At 42.0% G+C, this 23,738-nt stretch overlaps 1 protein-coding gene across 7 annotated transcripts in view; it reads left to right on the forward strand.

Annotated features, from left to right (window-relative positions):
- LOC134356825 (protein FAM3C-like) overlaps positions 1 to 23,738 on the forward strand; it is a 54,323-nt gene that overhangs the window by 11,458 nt on the left and 19,127 nt on the right. The window contains exons 1-6 of one of the 7 annotated variants that reach the window (XM_063067997.1): positions 2,685 to 2,785; positions 5,128 to 5,180; positions 6,075 to 6,165; positions 7,088 to 7,169; positions 14,078 to 14,185; positions 21,243 to 21,366. In XM_063067997.1, the coding sequence (XP_062924067.1) occupies positions 7,142 to 7,169; positions 14,078 to 14,185; positions 21,243 to 21,366 (260 nt within the window). In that variant the 5' untranslated portion in view covers positions 2,685 to 2,785; positions 5,128 to 5,180; positions 6,075 to 6,165; positions 7,088 to 7,141. Of the gene's footprint in view, positions 1 to 2,684; positions 2,786 to 4,037; positions 4,267 to 5,127; positions 5,181 to 6,074; positions 6,166 to 7,087; positions 7,170 to 14,077; positions 14,186 to 21,242; positions 21,367 to 23,738 lie in introns of those variants that run through there. The other 6 variants (XM_063067996.1, XM_063068000.1, XM_063067998.1 and 3 more) reach the window with 6 other exon arrangements.

Consider the following 23,738-nt stretch of genomic DNA (forward strand, 5'->3'; position numbering starts at 1 on the left):
AAAGCCACAGTGGTCAGCTATCTGGTACTGAATCTGGCTCTATGGCTCATAAGGGAAGACCGGAGAAGAGGTGAGCAGTAATGATAGCGGATTTGTTGGTTTGGGGAATGGAATGTAGATTCTGCAGACAACAAGAAGATTCCCGGATGGTTTGGTGCCTCCTGGGTGCCAGGGTCAGGGACATCTTGGACTGAGTCCGCAGCATTCTTAATTGCGAGGGCTGTGGTCCACTCGGTACCAACGACATGGGTCGCGTGGGTGGCGAGATCTTGCAAAGTGAGTTCAGGGAGTTAGGTGCTAAGTTAAGGGACAGGACCTTCAGAGTTCTCTCAGGATTGCTACCCATGCCACATGCTGGTGAGGACAGAAGTAGGAAGATCACACAGTTTAACACATGACTAAGGAGTTGGTATAGGAGGGAGGACTTCAGATTTTTGGATCATTGGGCTCTCTTCCAGGCAAGATGGGACCCTTACAGAGGGAATGGTTTGTACCTGAACTGCAGGGGGACTAATATTGTAGCAGGAAGGTTTGCTACTGCTATACAGGGGTGGGGGGTGTTAAATTAGAGTTTCGGCAGAATGGGAATGAGAATTCTAGACCAGATAGAACCAGAACTCTAGAATAGGTTTTGGAGAAAGATGTTGTTAAGCCTACGTACAAGTCAGGAATCAAAAGGTCGAATATGTTGGGACTAATCACAAACAAGAGAAAATCTGCAGATGCTGGAAATCCAAGCGATGTACACAAAATACCAGAGGAACTCAGTCAGATCTCCCTCCTGGCACTTATCTTTGCAAGCGGAACAATTACTACACCTACCTCTACACCTCCTCCCTCACTCCCATTCAGGGCTCCAAACAGTCCTTCCAGGTGAGGTGAAACTTCACCTCTGAGTCTGTTGGGATCAAACAGTGTGTCCAGTGCTCCCGGTGTGACCTCTAGTTTATTGGTGAGACTTGGTGTAGATTGGGAGACCGCTTCACTGAACACCTATGCTCCGTCTGTCAGAATAAGCAGGATCTTCCAGTGGCCACCCATTCCCATTCCAATATGTCTATCCACTGTCATGATGAGGCCACACTCAGGGTGGAGGAACAATGCCTTATATTCTCTCTGGGTATCCTCCAACCTGATCGCATGAACATCGATTTCTCGAACTTCCAGTTATGGACCTCCCTCCTTTCCTTCACCTTTCCCCATCCACTTTTCCCTCTCTCACCTTTCCTCCTTGCCTGCCCATCGCCTCTCTCTGGTGCTCCCCCCCTCCTTTCTTTCTTCTAGGCACTTCTGTCCTCTCCTATCAGGCTTCCCATTCTCCAGCCCTGTATCTCTTTCACCAATCAACTTCCCAGCTCTTTACGTTACCCTTCTCCCTCCCGATTTCTCCTATCAAATTGTGCGTCTCCTTCCCCTCCCACCTTTTAACTCTACTCCTCAACCTTTTTTACTCCAATCCGGCTGAAGGGTCTCAGCCCAAAACGTCAACCGATTTCTTCCATTGATGCTGCCTGGCCTGCTGAGTTCCTCCAGCATTCTGTGTGTGTTAGTAAATCTCCTTTCATGGAATGAGACAGGGCAGATGACAGAACTTTGTGAAGGCAAATATGGAAAAGATTAGGTCTGGTCCTCGGGTAGAGATTATAAATTGGAGAAAGGCCAATTTTGATGGTATCAGAAAGGATCCGGCAAGTGTGGATTGGGACAGGCTGTTTTCTGGCAAAGATGTACTTGGTCAGTAGAAGGCCTTCAAAAGTGAAATTTTGAGAGTAAAGAGCTAGCATGTTCCTGTAAGAATAAAAGGTGAAGATAACAGGTTTAAAGAACCTTGGTTTTCGAGAGATATTGAGGGCCTGGTTAAGAAAAAGAAGGAAGCACATGGCAGGTGTAGGCAGACGAGGATAAATGAGGTACTTGAAGAGGAGGTGTTTGCTACCTTTAGGTAAATTGAGGTGGATAAATTCCCAGGGCCTGACAATGTGTTCCCTCAGAACCTGTGGGAAACTAGTGCAGAAAATGCAGGGACCCCAGACGAGATAGTTAAAACATCCTTAGCCACAGGTGAGGTGCTGGAGGATTGGAGATAGCTATGTTGTTCCGTAGTTTAAGAAAGCCTCTGAGAATAATCCAGGAAATTATAGGCCGGTGAGCCTGCAGTCAGTAAGGAGAAAGTTGTTGGAAGGCATTCTAAGGGAACGGACATGTAAGAGCTGGTGATCTCTTTAAAAAAAAAACTCACTCAGCAGAAGGCAATGGCAAACCACTGCTGCAACTTGCCTCGTACGCGATTTCCCAGTATGTTAGAACGGCGTGAAGGGAATCGTCCGCTAACTGGAAATAATTCCGGATGCGACATAGACAGGGACAGATTAAGTTCAAAGTTCAAATTACATTTATTACCAAAGTTCAAATACAGTATACAACTTTGAGATCTGTCTCCTCAGAAGGATTGTCTTCATGACTCTGTGTGGTAGGTTGTGTCTAACCAATCTTATAGAGTTTTTCATGGAAGCTACCGTGAAAGTCGATGAAGGCAAGGCAGTGGATGTTACTTATGTGAGCTTTAGCAAGGCACTTGACAGGTCTCGTGTGGGAGGTTCGTCAGGAAGGTTCAGTTGCCTGGCATTCAAGATAAGACAGTAAATTAGATCAAACATTGACTTCGCAGAAGAAGTCGGGTGTGGTTATAGATCGTTGCCTCTCTGACTGGAGTGGTGTGCTGCAGGGATCAGTGCTGCGTCCATTGTTGTTTGTCATCTATATGAACAATCTGGATGTTAATATGGTAAGCTATGTCGGCAAATTTGCGAATGACACCAAGATTGGGGGTGTACTGGATGCGAGGAAGACTATCAAAGCTTGCAGCAAGATCTGGACCAGCTGTGAAAATGGACTAGAAAATAGCAGATGGATCTTAATGTAGACAACTGTGAGGTGTTACACTTTGGGAGGACCAACCAGGGTAGGTCTTATATGGTGTGCGGTAGGGGACTGAGGAATGCGGTAGAACAGAGGGATCTGGGAATACAGATCCATAATTCCTTGAAAGTGGCGCACGGGTACGTAGGGTTGTAAAGAAAGCTTTTGGCACATTGGCCTTCATAAATCCTGAGCACAGGAGCTGGCATGTTTTGTGGATGTTTTATAAGACATTGCTGAGGCCTAATGTGGAGCATTGTGTGAAATTTTGGTCACCTACCTACAGGAAAGGTGTCAATGAGATTGAAAGAATACAGAGAACATTTCTAAGGATGTTGCCGGGACTTGATGTCCTGAGTTATAGGGAAAGGTTCAATAGGCTAGAACTTGATTCTCTGGAAGACTGAGGTGAGATTTCATAGAGGAATACACAGGGTATGATGGGTATATACAGGGTAAATGCAAGCAGGCTTTTTCCACTGAGGTTGGATGAGACTACAACTAGAGGTCATGGGGTGAAGGAGAACGATGAAATGTTTAAGGAGAACATGTAGGGGAATTTTTTTCACTCAGAGGATGGTGACAGTGTGGAATGAGTTGCCAGTGCAAGTGATGGATGCAGGGTCAATTTCAACATTTGTATAGGTACATGGATGTGAGAGACATGGATGGCTATGGTCCAGGTGCAGGTCGATAGGGCTAGGAAAATTAATGATTCATGCACTAACTAGATGGGCCAAAGGGTCTGTTTCTGTGCTGTAGTGTTCTATGACTCTATGCTGAAGGCCAGCATGCCAATTACCTTCATTGCCATGTGTAGTTATGTTACTATTTTCAAGGAACTATGTGCTTGTATGCCCACGTCCCTCTGTTCTACAAAACTACCCAGACCATTGTTATTCCTGTGTATGTCCTACCCTGGTTTGACTTTCAATATAGTGCAGTTCCCTCAGCAACTGGAGTTATAACAATCAATGTAAATACTATATTAAACAATACTAACAGGTTAAGATTAGTTATTTGTTTGTGTGTTACGCAACAGAAATATTACAACACCAGGTCTTCAAGCAACTTTTTAAAGTTTCAACATACCTTTGAACATGGGTGGGTCCAAATTGTGAAAGACGAAATTTCAGTTGGAATTATTAAGTGATAAGTTGGAGCAGGATAAATGTGCCTAGGAGAGAGATGTACTGTAGAAACGGGTTTTGGTGAACAGGTTCTCACAGACAACATGGGAATGAGACGCCTGAGAAAATGAACAAGGCAAGAGAGACATTCATGGATCAGTGTAGAACATCTTCAGATTAAGCACTCCTGGAAGAGAGGTGGCAGTGAATTCAACAAGTAAGTGAAATATTAATATTTACAGATGTGAAGCTAAAACAAAAGCCAAAAATGCTGATGAGGGGTCTCTGAGCTGAAAAAAATAGTTTTTTTTCCCACAGGTCCTGAATTTTCTGTTTTTATTTCAGATTCCCAGCATCTATAGTTCTTTGATTTTTACTTGCTAACATACAGTATGTATATCCTCCTGAAGCCTCAAACATTAATTACTTGGCACGGGCTTCTACAATTTGTTGCTGTTGTGCACTGCAGTGTTTGCTTTGAGCTGGGTTCATTGACTTACAACACTATTTGCAGCAACATAGCAAACTTCTTACAGAAATGTGGGAAATGTTTGTATAATCAATCACTCCTGTCCACAGTGGGAGATTCCACACATAAGTACAAGCATTCTCTTGTGATGACTTTGTAAATACGAAAATCTTGTACTCAGCAAGATGACTAGAGAATAAAGTAATGCTACTTAGCTAATCAATCCTCCAAGTACCTGTAAATGTAAAGTCTCAGTTTAGGATCAACACCACATGGTTTGACATCATATTTTCTTCTGAATTGTTGATAATTATTGAGTCTGTTCATATGTTCACATTTATTTAAGTTTGATTATTAACTTCTGTGCATGTGGCAGTTCTGCTCGGTGCCGATCGCACATGGCTGTTTGTACTATTGTCTTGTAAATTGTTGGTTGCAGTTGTGCTGCCTGTTATGGTATTGTCCTGTGTTTCATCATTTCTGGGATATTTTATGTACTGGCAATAATGTGATTGGGATTCTGAATCAGAATTGGCCTGTAGTCAAGGTGTGACAGTGAGACATTTGTGGTCAGTTTTCTTTGAACAATTCCTCAATTAATTTCAACAGGATTCTATGCAGTAACATCACTTGGAAGACAAATTTAATCTCGACCTCTAAAGGTAAGTACAATAATGTTGCTGAATATTTCCAGATCTTTTTAACTATTTACGCTAGAAAATTTTGAGATTTAGACAAAATATTACTGTTGCTTTATTATTTTTGAATGAACGCCTTAGATTTCCTTACCTCCTGACTGAAGAATGTAAAACTAAAGCACAAATTAGGAAAATCTTCACTCAGAGAGAAATATTTAACAAGATCTACCAGACAAAAGAACTGAATGAAAATATTGGTGCAAAATACATTATTAAGCCAATGATAAAACTATTGTTTTAGTTGAACAGATGTCCCTTTGCTTATTCAATTTATTAAAGATGGTATTTTTAGAAGTCCTGCAGATCTGTTAACCTTACATACACTAGATATTTCTTATCATTTTCTTTCTTCTACTTGTCAATGCATTAATGTCATTTTTTTACTGATATACATCTGCATGTAAGGTGCTTTCAATGGTGTAGTTCAGAAACTTCTATGAGGAAGTTTTCTTTTTTTTAAAAAAGTATGCTTGGATTATACCCCGGTTAGCTAATGTGCAATATACTAGGAAATATGCAAATTCAGCTATTTTTCTGAATAGCCTATTTTTCTCTACTTTAAAAGAAGTTGAGTCACTCCTATTGAAAATTGTCAGTTTTGAGGTCCTCAAGATCTATATGCAGATCTAAGGCTGTGCTAATTAGAAAATAAATTTTATGAGAAAATAATAATGTTATAGTAAGATTCTTCTGTTAATATTTCAGTGCCTTTTAACCATGTACTTTTACCATCAGCTACTGAAATCAGGCTTAATGTTTGGTGAACTAAAGATATGATAGGTTAATTGAGTGCTCAGTGAATTAAAAATAATTGAGCTTGGTTTAATTACTTCAGTGACTGATGACTTCCCATTTCAGGGAGTGCTGCAGGAGAGATCATATCGAAGGAAGAACTTCAACTGCTTTAAAAATACAGATAAATCTTATGACCCGGAAATGAGGCCAATAGGTGGGAATTTTACTTTTTATAGCTTTCAATGAGTTGGTCTTAATATTGTGATTTTCACATGGATTTCAGTGGTTCAGGAATTAATTATTTTCTAAGAAAACTACCGCTGACACTCACAACACTGATTTCAAAAGCCACAGTTAATCAAAAGTGTATTAGGTTTGTCGCAAACAAGAAAAAATCTGCAGATGCTGAAAATCCAAGCAACACACACAAAATGCTGGAGGAAATTTGCAAGTCAGGCCGCTTCTATGGAAAAAAGCGCAGTTGACATTTCGGGCTGAATTGTGTTGAATTAGGTGTGTGTCAGCAGAGGTAAGTCCAAGATATTGCTGATTATTTCCAGATTTTTAAAATTTTACTACTAAACACTTGCATCAAAAAATTGTAATAAGTTTCATTCAGCATGAATTAGAAAAGAGAGGGAAAAAATTCTAAGCAGTGGGAATTTCTGGCACATTAGAACACCTGGTTGTTCTCCAAATATTGAGCTCCAAAGCAAACACTGAGCTTGAATTTGAAGTAATGTAGTATTAAATTAAGAGTTTGCATTTATAAAGCACTTTGCAATCTCTTTCAAATGCCTTCACTCTTAAAACATACAAAACACAAAATGAAAACATGAGCACAGGAGCAGGAGTTTACCAGAATCAGATTTAATATCACTAGAGCATGTCATGAAATTTATTGACTATGTGGCAGCAGTACAATACAATACATAATAATAGGGAAAAAACAGTGAATTACGGTAAGTATATACAATGGCATGCAAAAGTTTGGGCACCCCTGGTCAAAATTTCTGTTACTGTGAATAGCTAAGTGAGTAAAAGATTACCTGATTTCCAAAAGGCACAAAGTTAAAGATGACACATTTCTTTAATATTTTAAGCAAGATTACTTTTTTTATTTCCATCTTTTACAGTTTCAAAATAACAAAAAAGGAAAAGGGCCCAAAGCAAAACTTCAGGCACCCTGCATGGCAGTACTTAGTAACACCCGTTTTGGCAAGTATCACAGATTGTAAATGCTTTCTGTAGTCAGCTAAGAGTCTTTCAATTCTTGTTTGGGGGATTTTCGCCCATTCTTCTTTGCAAAAAGCTTATAGTTCTATGAGATTCTTGGGCCATCTTGTATGCACTGCTTTTTTCAGGTCTATCCACATATCTTCAATGATGTTTAGGTCAGAGGACTGTGAGGGCCATGGCAAAACCTTCAGCTTGCGCCTCTTGAGGTTGTCCATTGTGGATTATCCTGTTGTAAGAGCCATCCTCTTTTCATCTTCAGCTTTTTTACAGATGGTGTGATGTTTGCTTCCAGAATTTGCTGGTATTTAATTGAATTCATTCTTCCATCTACCAGTGAAATGTTCCCTGTGCCACTGGCTGCAACACAAGCCCAAAGCATGATAGATCCACCCCCATGCTTAACAGTTGGAGAGGTGTTCTTTTCATGAAATTCTGCATCCTTTTTTCTCCAAACATACCTTTGATCATTGCGGCCAGAAAGTTCTATTTTAACTTCATCAGTCCACAGGACTTGTTTCCAAAATGCATCAGGCTTGTTTAGATGTTCCTTTGCAAACTTTTGACGCTGAATTTTGTGGTGAGGATGCAGGAAAGCTTTTCTTCTGATGACTCATCCATGAAGGTCATATTTGTGCAGGTGTCACTGCACAGTAGAACAGTGCACCACCACTCCAGAGTCTGCTAAATCTTCCTGAAGGTCTTTTGCAGTCAAATGGGGGTTTTGATTTGTCTTTCTAGCAATCCTACGAGCAGTTCTCTCCGAAAGTTTTCTTGGTCTTCCAGACCTCAACTTGACCTCTACTGTTCCTGTTAACTGCTATTTCTTAATTACATTACAAACTAAGGAAACGGCTACCTGAAAACACTTTGCTATCTTCTTATAGCCTTCTCCTGCTTTGTGGGCATCATTTATTTTAATTTTCAGAGTGCTAGGCCGCTGCTTAGAGGAGCCCATGGCTGCTGATTGTTGGGACAAGGTTTGAGGAGTCAGGGTATTTATAAAGCTTTGAAATTTGCATTACCTGACCTTTCCTAATGATAACTATGAACAAGCCTTTGCCCTAACAAGCTAATTAAGATCTGAGACCTTGGCAAAAGTTATCTGAGAGCTCAAATCTTGGGGTGCCCAAACTTTTGCATAGTGTTCCTTTCCTTTTTTTCACTCTAAAATTGTACAAAACAAAAATAATACACTAATCTTGCTTAAAATGTTGAAAAGAATGTTTCATCTTTAACATTATGACTTTTGGAGATCAGTTCATCTTCTACTCACTTAACTATTCACAGTAACAGAAATCTTGACCGGGGTGCCCAAACTTTTGCATGCCACTGTATATAGTTAACTTAAATAAGAAGTGCAAAAATATAGTGAGGTAGTGTTCATGGGTTCAATGTCGATTAAGAAATTGGATGGTAGAGGGGAAGAAGCTGTTCTTGAATTGTTGAGTGTGTGTCTTTAGGGTTCTGTACCTTCTTCTTGATGGTAGCAATGAGAAGAAGGTGCATCCCGGGTCATGGAGGTCCATAATGATGGTCACCATCTTTCTGAGGCACCAGTCCTTGAAGATGACCTGGATACTATGGAGGCTAATGCCCACGGTTGAGCTGGCTAATTTTACAACTCTCTGCACCTCTCTGCAGTGGATCCCTCCAGTCATCTGTACCATCCCAGAAGATCATGACAGATTAAAATGTGGCCTCAGCACCACTTTCCTAGTTCCATCATGTATTTCTTAATTTACTCACTGTTCAAGTGCATGTTAACTTCACAGGACAGTGAATTTCAAACGTTTACATCCCTTTGAGAGAATAGGTTTCCCCATCTCAAATACACAATCCATTATTCCAAAACTAATCTATTAGTGGAAACATTTTCTCAGCATCCATCCTGTCAATCCCCTGTGGAAAACGTGATTAACAAAGTATTTAGTTGTTTTCTTTGTTTCATTGACCACCAGCCCAGAAGTTGCTGAGGTTCATCATCTTAAACTGGACTGTGGGACTGAAATATGTCACCATGTTTGAAAAAGCTAGTTTTACGATGACGGAGGAGGAAGATGAAAAGGAATAGTATGATTAAATGACGAAAGGGAATGAAAAGGGCAAGAACGATCTGCTGGAGGGACTCAGCAAGCTGAGCAGCATCAGTGAGAGGGAAGGACATCTCAGGCCCAAACTCTGCAGCAGGAGCTGGGAGACAGGGGATGGCCAACATTATAAAATGGAAAGGGGATGGCTGAGGTGATTGTGGACGAAAGAGGAGTGATGGAAGATGACAGGCAGGTTGCTCCTGGACAGGCAGGTTGCTCCTGATAGGGGAGTGGAGGGGATGGATGATGGTTAAAGGCAAAGTGGGGAAGAAATGAGAGGCAGATGGAGCGAGGTGAGAGTAGGGGAGAAAAATCTGCTGGAGGTAGGCAGGGACGCAAAGGTCTACCAGTGGTGGAATCTGATAACTAAAGGAGGTGATAATGAGAAAACTTAGGGTAGAGCTGAATGGCAGATGGAGCCAGAACTAGCAAGTTGAGCAATATCTGTGAGAGGGAAGGACACCTGCAGAAGGAGATTAGAGACGGGAGAGCTGATGAATGGTCTAGGCCCAAAATGCTGCCTCCAGCACCTTATGTGTGCTGCTTTGGATTTCCAACATCTGCAGATCTTCTTGTGTTTGTAGAACCGGAACCAGATTGTGGGAGGGGGGCTGAGAGAAGTGTGTGAGCGAACTATGTGTAGTAAGTGGACAGAACCAAGAGGGCGAAGGGGATGAAGATGAAGGAGCGTTGGGGGGAAGGGAGGGTATTTGTGGGAAAGAATGAAAGCTCTCAAGGACCAGAGAAAGATTGGGAAGTGGGTGGAGATGGGGGGTAAATACAGGGGTAAACTCCACTGACACGGAAGGTTATCTAAAACTGGAAGTCCTATTTGTCATGCAGTTGATTTATAGACTACCTAGGAGGGATATGACGTATTGTCCCTCTAGGTTGTGCTGGGCCTCACCCTGGCGGGGGGGAAAGCCAAGGACAGACTCGTCAATGTGAACAGGAAAGAGAATTGAAATGGCTGGCAACTGGGAGCTCAGGATAGTCACTATAGATAGTGGGTAGATGCTCAGTAAAACAGTCACTCAATCGATGCTTGGTTGCGCCAATGTAGAGGAGGCCACATCAAGAGCAGTAAATGCCGTAGACCAGGTTAAGGAAGGTGCACGTGAACCTTTGTTTCACCTAGGAGGGCTGCCACATCTGATCCCAGGATGTGGATTTCCTTTCCAGGACATCAGAGATGTCCTCATTCTTCAAAGAACTGGATTTCCCTTCCTCCACCATTGATGCTACCCTCATCCATATCTCCTCCATTTCTTAAACATCTGCCCTCACACTATCTTCCCACCATCTTAACAGTGATAGAGTTCCTCTTCTCCTCACCTACCACCCCATGAGCTTTTGCATCCAACACATCGCTCTTTGCAACTTCTGCCATCTCCAAAGAGATCTTGCCACCAAACATTTCTTTACCTCCACCCCTCTCAGTGATCACTCCCTCTGTAATTCCCTTGTCTATTCATCCCTCCCCACTAATCTCCCTTCCAGCACTTATCCCTGCCAGCAGCCAAAGTGCTACACCTGTCCAGTTACCTCCTCCCTCACCTCCATTCAGGGCCCCAAACAGTCCTTCCAAGTGAGGCAACACTTCACCTGCGAATCCTCTGGGGCTGTCTATTGTGTCTGGAGCTCCCAATGCGGCCTTCTCTACATAGGTGAGACCCATCGTAAACTGGGGACCACTTCGATGAGCACCTCCACTCCACTAACCAGAAGCAGAGCCTTCTGGTGACCAAACTTTTCAATTCCGATTCCCATTTCCATTCCAACATGTGCCAAGATGAGGCCACTCTCAGGGTCAAGGAGAAACGCTTTATATTCTGTTTGCGTAGCCTCTAACCTGGTGGCATGAATATCGATTTCTCCTTCCAGTAAAAATAAATGATTTCCTCCCTCTCCCCACTTCTTCTATTTCTCATTCTGGCTTCTTTCCCTTTCTCACCTGCCTATCACCTCCCCCCCGCGTCATCTTCTCCGTCCCTTTCTCCTATGGCCCACTCTCCTCTCCTATCAGATGCCTTCCCCTCCAGCCCTTTATCTTTTCTACCCACCTGGCTTGACCTAGCACCTTCTAGCTACATTCCTTCCTCTCCCATCATCCATTGTAATAGGATACCATTTCATGGACCACATGAGTGGCAGCACTGCTATTGATTGATGTGTAGGAATGTAATAGAACAGCTCTGAAAGCAGTGACTTTGAATGTAAAGAAGGAAAACATAGAAATATAGAAAACCTACAGCACAATACAGGCCCTTCGGCCCACAAAGCTGTGCCGAACATGTCCCTACCTTAGAACTACCTAGAATTTACCCATAGCCCTCTATTTTTCTAAGCTCCATGTAGCCATCCAGGAGTCTCTTAAAAGACCCGATTGTATCCACCTCCACCACCGCCGCCGGCAACCCATTCCACGCACTCACCACTCTCTGTGTAAAAAACTTACACCGACATCTCTTCTGCACCTACTTCCAAGCACTTTAAAACTATGCGCTCTCATGCTAGCCATTTCAGCCCTGGGAAAAAGCATCTGACTATCCACACAATCAACGCCTCTCGTTATACACCTCTATCAGGTCACCTCTCATCCTCTGTCGCTCCAAGGAGAAAAGTTCAAGTTCACTCAACCTATACTCATAAGTCATGCTTCCCAATCCAAGCAACATCCTTGTAAATCTCCTCTGCACCTTTTCTATGGTTTTCACGTCCTTCCTATAGTGAGGCCACCAGAATTGAGCACAGTACTCCAAGTGGGGTCTGACCAGGGTCCTATAGAGCTGCAACATTACCTCTCAGATCTTAAACTCAGTCCCAAGATTGATGAAGGCCAATGCACCATATGCTTTCTTAACCACAGAGTCGACCTGCATCGCAGCTTTGAGAGTCCTATGGACTTGGACCCCAAGATCCCTCTGATCCTCCACACTGCCAAGAGCCTTACCATTAATGCTATATTCTGCCATCATATTTGACCTACCAGAATGAACCACCTCACATTTATCTAGGTTGAACTCCATCTGCCACTTCTCAGCCCAGTTTTGCAACCTATCAATGTCCCACTATAACCTCTGACAGCCCTCCACACTATCCACAGCAGCCCCAACCTTTGTGTCATCAGCAAATTTATTAACCCATCCCTTCACTTCCTCATCCAGGTCATTTATAAAAATCACAAAGAGTAGGGGTCCCAGAACAGATCCCTGAGGCACACCACTGGTGACCGGCCTCCATACAGAATATGACCCGTCTACAACACTCTTTTCCTTCTGTGGGCAAGCCAGTTCTGGATCCACAAAGCAATATCCCCTTGGATCCCATGCCTCCTTACTTTCTCAGTAAGTCTTGCATGGGGTAGCTTATCAAATGCCTTACTAAAATCCATATACACTACATCTACAGCTCTACCTTCATCAATGTGTTTAGTCACATCCTCAAAAAAATTCAATCAGGCTCGTAAGGCATGACGTGCCTTTGACAAAGCCATGATGACTATTCCTAATCATATTATGCCTCTCCAAATGTTCATAATTCCTGCCTCTCAGGATCTTATCCATCAACTTACCAACCACTGAAGTAAGACTCACTGGTCTATAATTTCCTGGGCTATCCCTGCTCCCTTTCTTGAATAAGGGAACAACATCCACAACCCTCCAATCCTCCAGAACCTCTTCTGCCCTCATTGATGATGCAAAGATCATTGCCAGAGGCTCAGCAATCTCCTCCCTTGCTTCCCACAGTATCCTGGGTACATCCCGTCTGGTCCCAGTGACTTATTCAACTTGATGCTTTCCAAAAGCTCCAGCACATCCTCTTTCTTAATATCTACATGCTCAAGCTTTTCAGTCCACTGCAAGTCATCCCTACAATCGCCAAGATCCTTTTCCGTAGTGAATACTGAAGCAAAGTATTCATTAAGTACCTCCGCTTTTTCCTCCGGTTCCATACACACTTTTCCACTGTCACACTTGATTGGTCCTATTCTCTCACGTCTTATTCTCTTGCTCTTCACATACTTGTAGAATGCCTTGGGGTTTTCCTTAATCCTGTCCACCAAGGCCTTCTCATGGCCCCTTCTGGCTCTCCTAATTTCATTCTTAAACTCCTTCCTGCTTGCCTTATAATCTTCTAGTTTCCTATCATTACCTGGTTTAGTGAACCTCCCGTAAGCTCTTCTTTTCTTCTTGACTAGATTTACAACAGCCTTTGTACACCACAGTTCCTGTACCCTACCATCCTTTCCACGTCTCATACCTACTCAGAACCCCACGCAAATATCCCCTGAACATTTCCCACATTTCTTCCGTACGTTTCCCTGAGAACATCGCATGGACAGTTTATTCCTGTCATTTTTTATCACAAATAAAGTTTATTTTGATATAAAAATAATCTGTCCTCATCAGGGCTCAGTGGGGAAGGACCACAGTGTAGGGTTCTTCTGCTGGAGAAGAAGGAGCCAGTTTGAGGGAAGAAGCCCCTCCATCATTGTAATCATTAGTATCCCAACGCCCTGCCTCATGCATGACAGCAGATCTATTGATGTGTATGAATGTTGTAGAGCAGATCAGAAAGCATGGCCCATGAATGTAAAGAATGAAAGGCACTGAGGGGTTTAATATTTTTTATTATGAATGATGTTTATTAATATAGAGCAAGAAGTGATACAACATGAACTGCCGCACCTATTAATCAATACATGTTGAAAGCTAACTTCTGTTGGGATCTGGGTACTTATAAACAACTTTGTAATGTTTTGAAGAATAAGTTTTTTTCAATACTTTCTTCCAGTTTTACTACGTGGTGTAGTGGTGCTGCTCGTGAGCTTCGTAGCATTTTACATTGCGTCTAAACTCATGACCCGTGAAGTGGAAGTCAATCATAAGAAATATATCCAAGGTATTTTAAATTTCCCATTAAATAATATTAGAAATAAAGGTCAGTTTGTAAAGATAAGCAGGCTGCAGCATCAGTGTTAGCTGTATTCTCTCAGACTCTTGGCAGGAGCTGAATATTGAGACATAGATGACTTTTGAAGAAAATCTATTGCTGAATCTAAAACGTGCTTCAAAGCTACACTTGGGCTCTGGGCTCTGTCAGTTGCTGAAAGTGAAAGATGCGTTTATATTTCAGCTCACAACTTTATCACGTTGCCTTTTAATTAATAGTAATAATAATAATAATAATAAAGGCTTTATTGATCCCGAGTGGGAAGTTCTTTCATTACAGCAGTGACATTTAAAAACACACAGCAATGTGCAGGCTTAGCTAGTAATAAAGTACACAATAATAATATACACAATAATAATTTACTAATGTGCAATAATAATGTATGAAATAATAAAACAGAGACTATTGTACCGCAAGCAACACACATAAAAGTTGCTGGTGAACGCAGCAGGCCAGGCAGCATCTATAGGAAGAGGTACAGTCGACATTTCGGGCCGAGACCCTTCGTCAGGACTAACTGAAAGAAGAGATTGTAAGAGATTTGAAAGTGGAAGGGGGAGGGGGAGATCCGAAATGATAGGAGAAGACAGGAGGGGTGGATCTAAGAGCTGGACAGGTGATTGGCAAAAGGGATATGAGAGGATCATGGGACGGGAGGCCTAGGGAGAAAGAAAGGGGGAGGGGGGAAGCCCTGAGGATGGGCAAGGAGTATAGTGAGAGGGACAGAGGAAGAAAAAGGAGAGAGAGAGAGAGAGAGAGAGAGAGAGAGAGAGAGAGAAATAAATAAATAATCAATAAATAATGGATAGGGTATGAAGAGGAGGTGGGGCATTAACAGAAGTTAAAGAAGTCAATGTTCATGCCATCAGGTTGGAGGCTACCCAGACGGAATATAAGGTGTTTCTCCAACCTGAGTGTGGCTTCATCTTTACAGTAGAGGAGCCCGTGGATAGACATGTCAGAATGGGAATAGGATGTGGAATTAAATTGTGTGGCTACCGGGAATTCCTGCTTTCTCTGGCGGACAGAGCGTAGGTATTCAGCGAAACGGTCTCCCAGCCTGCGTCGGGTCTCGCCACATCGGGAGCACCAGACGCAGTATATCACCCCAGCCGACTCACAGGTGAAGTGTCACCACACCTGGAAGGACTGTCTGGGGCCCTGAATGGTGGTAAGGGAGGAAGTGTAAAGGCATGTGTAGCACTTGTTCCGCTTACAAGGATGAGTGCCAGGATATACTGCGTCCAGTGCTCCTGATGCGGCCTGCTATATATTGGTGAGACCCAACACAGGCCGGGAGACCATTTCGCTGAACACCTACACTCTGTCCGCCAGAGAAAGCAGGATCTCCCAGTGGCCACACATTTTAATTTCACGTACCATTCCCATTCTGACATGTCTATCCGCGGCCTCCTCTACTGTCAAGATGAAGCCACACTCAGGATGGAGGAACAACACCTTATATTCCGTCTGGGTAGCCTCCAACCTGACGGCATGAACATTGACTTCTCTAATTTCTAATTTCTGTTAATGCCCCTCCTCTCCTTCGTATCCCATCCTTATTTCTCTCTCTCTCTCTCTCTCTCTCTCTCTCTCTCTCTCTCTCTCTCTATCTCTCTCCCCTTTTTCTCCCTCTGTCCCTCTCACTATACTCCTTGCCCATCCTCTGGGCTTCCCCCTGCCCCCTTTCTTTCTCCCTAGGCCTCCCGTCCCATGATCCTCTCATATCCCTTTTGCCGATCACCTGTCCAGCTCTTGGCTCCACCCCTCCCCTCCTGTCTTCTCCTATCATTTTGGATCTCCCCCTCCCCTCCCACTTTCAAATCTCTTACTAGCTCTTCTTTCAGTTAGTCCTGACGAAGGGTCTTGGCCCGAAACGTCGACTGTACCTCTTCCTATAGATGCTGTCTGGCCTGCTGCGTTCACCAGCTATTTTTATGTGTGTTGCTTGAAATTCCAGCATCTGCAGATTTCGTCGTGTTTGCGCTATTGTACTACGATGTGTGTTCTCCAGTTACACAGAGATGAACTGTTGTACTTTGGTAGGAAAGATTTTCTGTAACGATCCTTGTGACAGCAGAGCTGAATGAGCCTGTTCGAAAGGGGTCTCTGCTGCTTATTCAGTAGGTCACAGAGGATGTGCCTGATGGTCCACAATGGATAACTGTTTGTTTAGTGATCTCCTCTCCACCACTGACTCAAAAGAGTCTGGGTTGTAGCCAAGGACTAATCCAGCCTTATTTAGTCTTTTTGTATCACCAGCAAAATTTGACTTCAATGATGTCAAATTAAGGAAGCCGGCATGAAAACTGAATTCAAGCATAGTCAACCATTCTAACAAGAGGGCAACCTTTGAGGACTGGCATCTCCCTTAAAGCTTCCTTCACCCCTTTCAAATCAACAGCTGTCATCCGAAGTAGGGGGAAATACTCTCTGGAGTTGTTTCACATTAATCATGTAGAAAGAAATAAAATTGAAAATTGGATGAAGCAACAATCACAATTCAAAGAACTTCAGCCTGATAATTTGAGGATTTTGGAAAAACTTCAAAAAAGAGTTAAACAAGGCGTTCAGATGATTGAAGCTGAGTGAGATGCCCAATTGTCATTGGCATAAAGCTAAAGAACCAGATATGGTCCATTCAATTCACATTACAATCTGAACCATTACTACCTGTCCTCCACCTTGTTGCAGTGTGCAGACATGGAGGTCTGGGGTATACTCGCATGTAAACGCTCTCACATATAGCAACAACTCTACTGGTAACCACCGGCATAATCCAGCATATGTGTTGAGTTTGAGAGAAATTAAAGGGTAAATGTGTACAGTACTAATCACCGTTAACATGTGCAATTAACATGATATTGAATGAACCCTTTAGTCACTTCAAACACTTTAATTATGCATGCAGATGGGAACAATAGTAGACTGGAGCTTTTTTAGAAATATTTTTTACACACGACGTCCTAAGAAGTATACCACACCATTTTCTAGTATTAAAACAGCATTGTAAGTCATCCTAAATCTGTTTGAAGTATGTGTGCTACAAAAAGCAAGAAGTCTGGACATCACCGAACAGTGTTTTTGAGTTTCTTTACAACTTGCTGGATTAAAATTAATGCAAAGGGTTTCAGTGAGATCACATATGGAAGATCGTGTACAGTGTTGACTTCCTTATTTAAGCAAAGACATAATTGGATTAGAAGCAGTACAGAGAAGATTTAAGAACATAAGATAAGAAATAGGAGCAGGAGTAGGCCATCTGGCCCGTCGAGCCCGCTCCGTCATTCAATAAGATCATGGCTGATCTGGCCATGGGCTCATCTCTACCTACTTGCTTTTTCCCCATAACCCTTACTTTCCCTACTATCCAAAAATCTATCCAACTTTGTCTTAAATATATTTAAATCCTAAATCTACTCCCCCAAATCTTGAGGCTATGTCCCCTAGTTCTAGTCTCACCTACCAGTGGAAACAACTTTCCTGCCTCTATCTTATCTATCCCTTTCATAATTTTATATGTTTCTATAAGATCTCCTCTCATTCTTCTGAATTCCAATGAGTACAGTCCCAGGTGATTCAATCTCTCAACCTCCTCTGCAACGCCTCCAAAGCCAGTATATCCTTCCTCAAGTAAGGAGACCAGAACTGCACACAGTACTCCAGGTCCAGCCTCACCAGTACCCTGTACAGTTGCAGCATAACCTCCCTGCTCTTAAATTCAATCCCTCTAGCAATGAAAGCCAACATTTCATTTGCCTTCCTGATAGCCTGCTGCACCTGCAAACCAACCTTTTGTGATTCATGCACAAGTACTCCGAAGTTCCTCTTCACACCGAAATGCTGCAATTTTTTACCATTTAAATAATCATCTGCTCTTTCATTTTCCCTTCCAAAGTGGATGACCTCGCATTTACCAACTTTATACTCCACCTGCCAGACCCTTGCCCACTCACTTAACTGATCTGTACCTCTCTGCAGACTCTCTGTATCTTCTGCACAATTTGCTTTTCCACTCAACTTAGTATCGTCAGCAAACATAGATACACTATGCTCAGTCCCCTCTTCCAGGTCGTTAATGTATATCATCAATACATCACCCCCAACTCTATGCATCCTTATATAATGGATAAATCTTTTATGCGGCACCTCGGCAAACATCTTCTGGAAATCCAAATAAATAAAATCCATAATACAAGTGAATAATTAGACTAATACATGAGAAGGACAGGTTGGTTCCATGAGGAGGCATAATTCAGTCTTGGCTTGCTGCAAGAGCATATTCCCTCTTGAAGGACAATCCAGTACTAAAGGTCATTGTTTATAAACAAGAAGTCAGCCATTGAAGTCTCGGGTAAGTTGCAGCGTTTTCTCTAGGGCTATCAAATCAACTTTCATCAAAATGACTATGGATGCAGGATCTTTGAATACTTTTAAGGCAGAATCAGATAGATATCTGATGGATAAGAGGTTATCAAGGATATAATGGTTATCAAAAGGCTGAGGTCACCTCATTGAATGGGAGGAGGCTCAAGGGAGTGAGCACAGTAAAGCTGTTACAGATTCAGCAGTAAGAATATGTCAAATGAAGCAGAGTCTAGCAGCAGCAGCCATGATGGTCATGAAACCAGGAAGCCAAGAGTCACCACCTCTCTGCTTCCTGTTGGCAAAATTTTCAAGCATCATGAATGGCTAAAATTTGAGGTGATTACAAGGGGCTCAAAGACCTCAGTGAGGACAAAGAATGCAGTTTAAATGTTGGCCTTTTAAGTAGAAAAGCTTCTGTGGAAAAGAAGTTAGGAAAATCCGATCACTCTGTCAGTAAATAAGATCAGTTATTTTCTTGACCAGTGAAATCGAAATTGAAAATTTCACTGCAAGTGAATTTTACGTGTCACACTTCAGTTGGGGGAGTTCAACACATGGAAACAGTGCAGGAAGAATGAAAATGTATCAGAACAGTGAGGGGAAAATTTCATGACAGGTGACAAACATCAGAAATGTTCACAAAAATGCTTTCCTGTATGTTAACAAAATTTTCAGAAGAAAAGCACCTACATTTTTGTGGTTGCGGGAACAATTTTTCAAAACTAAAATCCCTGAGCCATATGTTCTTCAGGGTGTCGTCTCACTATGTCTAACTCTCTCACCATTCCCAGCTTCCCACTGCTAGACCTCCAAGCTTTCATTACCACACCTTCTTCGTGTGGTGAAATGTTTCCTGAAAAATTGCCTCGGGATTCAAGATACACAATTTTAGAAGCAGGCCTTAAGTGCATTCTAGAGCCAAATATCAGACATCCCACCCTGTAAGAACTCATTTCAGGGAGGTAGCACCCCCTCCCCCCGCATCCCCATATACTCCCTACCCCCGGTTGACCTCCAAGGGTGTATGTAATACTTTGTTTAATGATCTTGCCTAATCTGTAAACCAAGTTGGGTATATGCAGAAAATGTGACATTAAAATATGTACTTATATTATATTATCATGTTTATTCTATTACATCTTTAAGCAAGTGTACAGGAAGTTTGGCCTCATCATGTAGGACATCAATAGGGTAGCTCCTTAGCAGCTAGCCAGCTAGTTTAAATAACATTAGCTATGCTAATGAACGAATGATACCTGTTAAACTCACCTCAACATATCTTTTACATTTTAACCCACCATGGGCAATAGAAAAGTCACTGTTGCAAACAGTGTAGCGAGCAACACTCTCATTATTTTTGAGTTCGACTGTAAAGCCCGCCCACAGAGAAAACTGATAGGTCTACTTAGCACGAAGAGAGACCAATCAGGATGCTCGCTTTCGCTCTCCCTCTCCCTCTCAAAAAAGTCGATTTCCGGGATATTGTATATAATTTCCGGGCATCAGGGAGCCACTATCAATATGTAGGAGACTCCCGGAACTTCCAAGAGAAGTGGGATGTCTGCAAATATCACAGATGCCAGAAATACAAAGTCAAAAATAGATCATGCTGGAAAATTCAGCAGCATCTGTCAAAAGGGAACAGAGATAATCCATTCTGACATGTCAGTCCATGACCTTCTCTACTGCCATGATGAGGCCACACTCAGGTTGGAAGAGCAACACCTTATATTCCAGCTGAGCAGCCTCCAACCTGATGGCATGAACATCAGTTTCTCAAAGTTCTGGTAATTGCATTCCCTCCCCTTCACCTTTCCCCATTCCCATTTCCCTCTCTCATCTTATCTCTTTATCTGACCATCACCTCCCTCTGATGCCCCCCGCCCCTGACTTCCCTTTCTTCCATGGTCCTCTCCTAACAGCTTCTCCCTTATCCAGCCCTTTGCCTCTTTCACCTATTAACTTCCCAGCTCTTTACTTCAATCCCTCCCCCTCTCCCTGTTTCACCGATCACCTATCACTTTGTACTTCTTCCTCCTCCCCCCCCCCACCTTCTGAGACTGACTTCTCCCTTTCCTTTCCAGTCCTGTTGAAGGGTCTTGGCTTGAAACGTTGACTGTTTACTGTGTTCCATAGATGTTGCCTGGCCTGCTGAGTTCCTCCAGCATTTTGTATGTGTACCGGAGATACTGGTTCAGATTGATGATCTTTCATTAAAACAACTTCAAACAGTGGTTAAACTGGTCATTGGTTTGTTGGAAGGGTCAATTACCTGATTCTGGCAGGAAAGTCAAATGTATATTTTCCCTGATATTACCGAGCAAACATTTCCATATGTCAAATCTGTACAAGCTTAGGGACTGCAATACATTTGCTCTGGTATCTTCTGTGCATCCTGCAAAACAGTTTTCAGGATGTAACAAGAAAGAGAAAAGAAAGCATGATCCTGTAAATCTGAAATGAAAAAACAGATGCTGGAAATAGTAATTAGGCAACGTCTGTGGAGACTGCGTAAGAGTAAACACAATCGGTTTGTGATCTTTCATTGGTCTTATTCAGTTAGTAAACAAGCAAGTTTTAAGTTACATCTTTCAGTTATAATAAACGTTTTATAAATATTTTATTTTAACAATTACAGAGTCAAAAGCTAAAAAGATTAGCTGCGATATGGAAACAAGTTGTCCTGAAGGCCATTTTCCATTTAAGATCACAAGTGGAGCAGCAAATGTCGTTGGACCCAGTATTTGTTTCAATGGTAAAATGTAAGCCTTGGATCATATAACTCTTGAATTGTGCTGCTAACCAATTATAAACATAATCCTTCCATAAAATACAGTTTACTGAAAAGACCAAAAGGACACCGGTTAGGGTCCTAAACTGCAGCAGGGTTAATTTTGAGGGAATAAAATAGGATCTAGCAACAATCAATTGGAAGAGCCTGTTTGAAGGGAAAGGAACAATTTGCACATGGGAGGCTTTTAAAAGAGTGATACCAAGAGTCCAGTGGCAACGTGTTCCTGTTAGGGTGAAAGGTCAACTTGGCAAGTTTAGAGAACCCTAGTTGATGAGAGATATTGGGGCTCTAGTCTCTAGTAAAGAAAAAAGAAGGAAGCATACATTAGGTTCAGCAGGTCATAGAACTGAGGGATCGAGGAGCAGTAGGGCAAGGTTCATTGGAGGCCTGTAGACAGGATAGTGGTAAAGACATTTAGCAGGCTGGCTTTCATCATTCTGGGCATTAAGTACAGGAGCTGGCCATTATGTTGCAGGTATATAAATCCTTGGTGAGGCTGCAGTTGGAGTATTTTGTACAGTTTTAGTCACTCTTTTATAGGAAATGCATGGTGAAACTGGAATGAGTGTAGGAAAGATTTACGAAGATGTTACCAGGACTAAAGGGCCTGAATTATAAAGAGGGTTGGCCAGGCTGGGTCTTTGTTCCTTGGAACATAGGAGAATGAGAGGTGACCTTATGTAAATGTTTAAAATAATATGAGATATCCATAAGGTGAAACACAGAGCTTTCTTTTCCTCAGGGAAGGAGAATCAAAAACTACAGGGCATAGGTTTTTGAGAGGGGAAAGTTTTAAAAGGGTCTGAGAGGCCACATGAAGTGATCGAGGCAAGTACAATAGTATCATTTCAGAAGCACTTCTATAAGTGCATGGAGGGGCTGGGTTTAGAGAGAGATGGGTTGAATGCAGGAAACTGGGCACCGTGGTTGGCATTAACTCATTGGGCTGAAGGGCCTGTATCTATGCTGTATTGATCTATGACTATTATAAGTTATAATATAATGTTATTTATTTCTGTGCTTACAAAGATCCAATTAAATTCCTAAGATCATGGAGTAGGTTCTTTATTTACTTCTAAGAGACAGATGGCATTAAATATACAATGGATTCCAGTTAATTGGGCCATCGGTTAATTGCAGGAACTACTTACTTGGGACAACTTCTAATGAACAAAAACTAATTGAGAAAATATCCGGGATTCCCTTCATTTATTTAGGACACTATGCGTCTTATTTGGGACAGGAGACTGTTGCTGACAGTTTCTAACTAACGTCGGTCACGTGCAGTTACCTGACTGTTGGATCCTACACCTTGCTTAGAGTAAACAGTTTTTAAACAGCGCCACTTGCATGTGTTTGTGTTCAAAAAGCAGTGACTTTTTTTTGTCACTGATAGTTGACAGCAAATAAGCAGTAAAACAATTCAAAATTGTTTTGCTCGCTGTGATTTCAAGCATTGAGGCCTGGAGATGCCAGAAACAGTCGTGAGTGAAAATGAAAAGGATTTCACTACTTCAAAAGTGAGGAACTACAATGAATTTGAAGATATCAGCAACCACTTGAACGTTACAATCAAAATGAAGATTTGGAAGATGTATTCCTCAGAAGCGCTGTATGAATAAATCCATTATCTGCACTAAGTGTCTGTACGTATTTTAATCACTTACAGTCAATCAGAAGAGCACGGCCATGTACACTGGATGATTTCCTCCGTTGATAACTATTAGGAGCTAATACACAGTTTTTTAAGTACTGCTGTAATACTGGTAGTGTTCTAATTTGTTCTGTATTTCATTTAAATACATTATTTGGTACTCAATTAAATCGTAGTTGTCTTTTTTTATACCTTTTTAACTATTTCCATGAAACTTTGGCTAATACAGGCAGCTGCTTAATTGAAGCAAAATGTACTGGTCCCGATGTGTCCCAGTTAACCAAAATCCATTGTATATTTTGTTTTTTAATTTTCTTTTTATCTCCTTCCCTGCTATATGACATCTAGAATACAATCTTTTCAATGAAACCCTGCTTTTTCTGCCATTTTTTTTAAAAAAGCTATTAACTGGGAAAAGATTCAGAACTTGTTGGTAGTGGATTTTTTAAAAAGTACTTGCTTCATAGTGAATTCAGAAGCTGTTGTATTGATAGTCTACCAGCATTATGAAGAGCAGCTTATCTAAGTGTTAACTTTCATGCTTCAGTGGATGGCCACTGTGAGAAGTCAACAAGCAACTGCAACAAGCTAGTGAGTCAAACTGGAGATAATGTCCCCTTGTTTCTTCCTGAGTGTGATCCCCAGAAGGCTGAACCACCGTTGAACACAACTGTGGGGGCAGACCT

The sequence above is a fragment of the Mobula hypostoma genome, chromosome 15 (genome assembly GCF_963921235.1).
Source record: "Mobula hypostoma chromosome 15, sMobHyp1.1, whole genome shotgun sequence".
NCBI lineage: Eukaryota > Metazoa > Chordata > Chondrichthyes > Myliobatiformes > Myliobatidae > Mobula > Mobula hypostoma.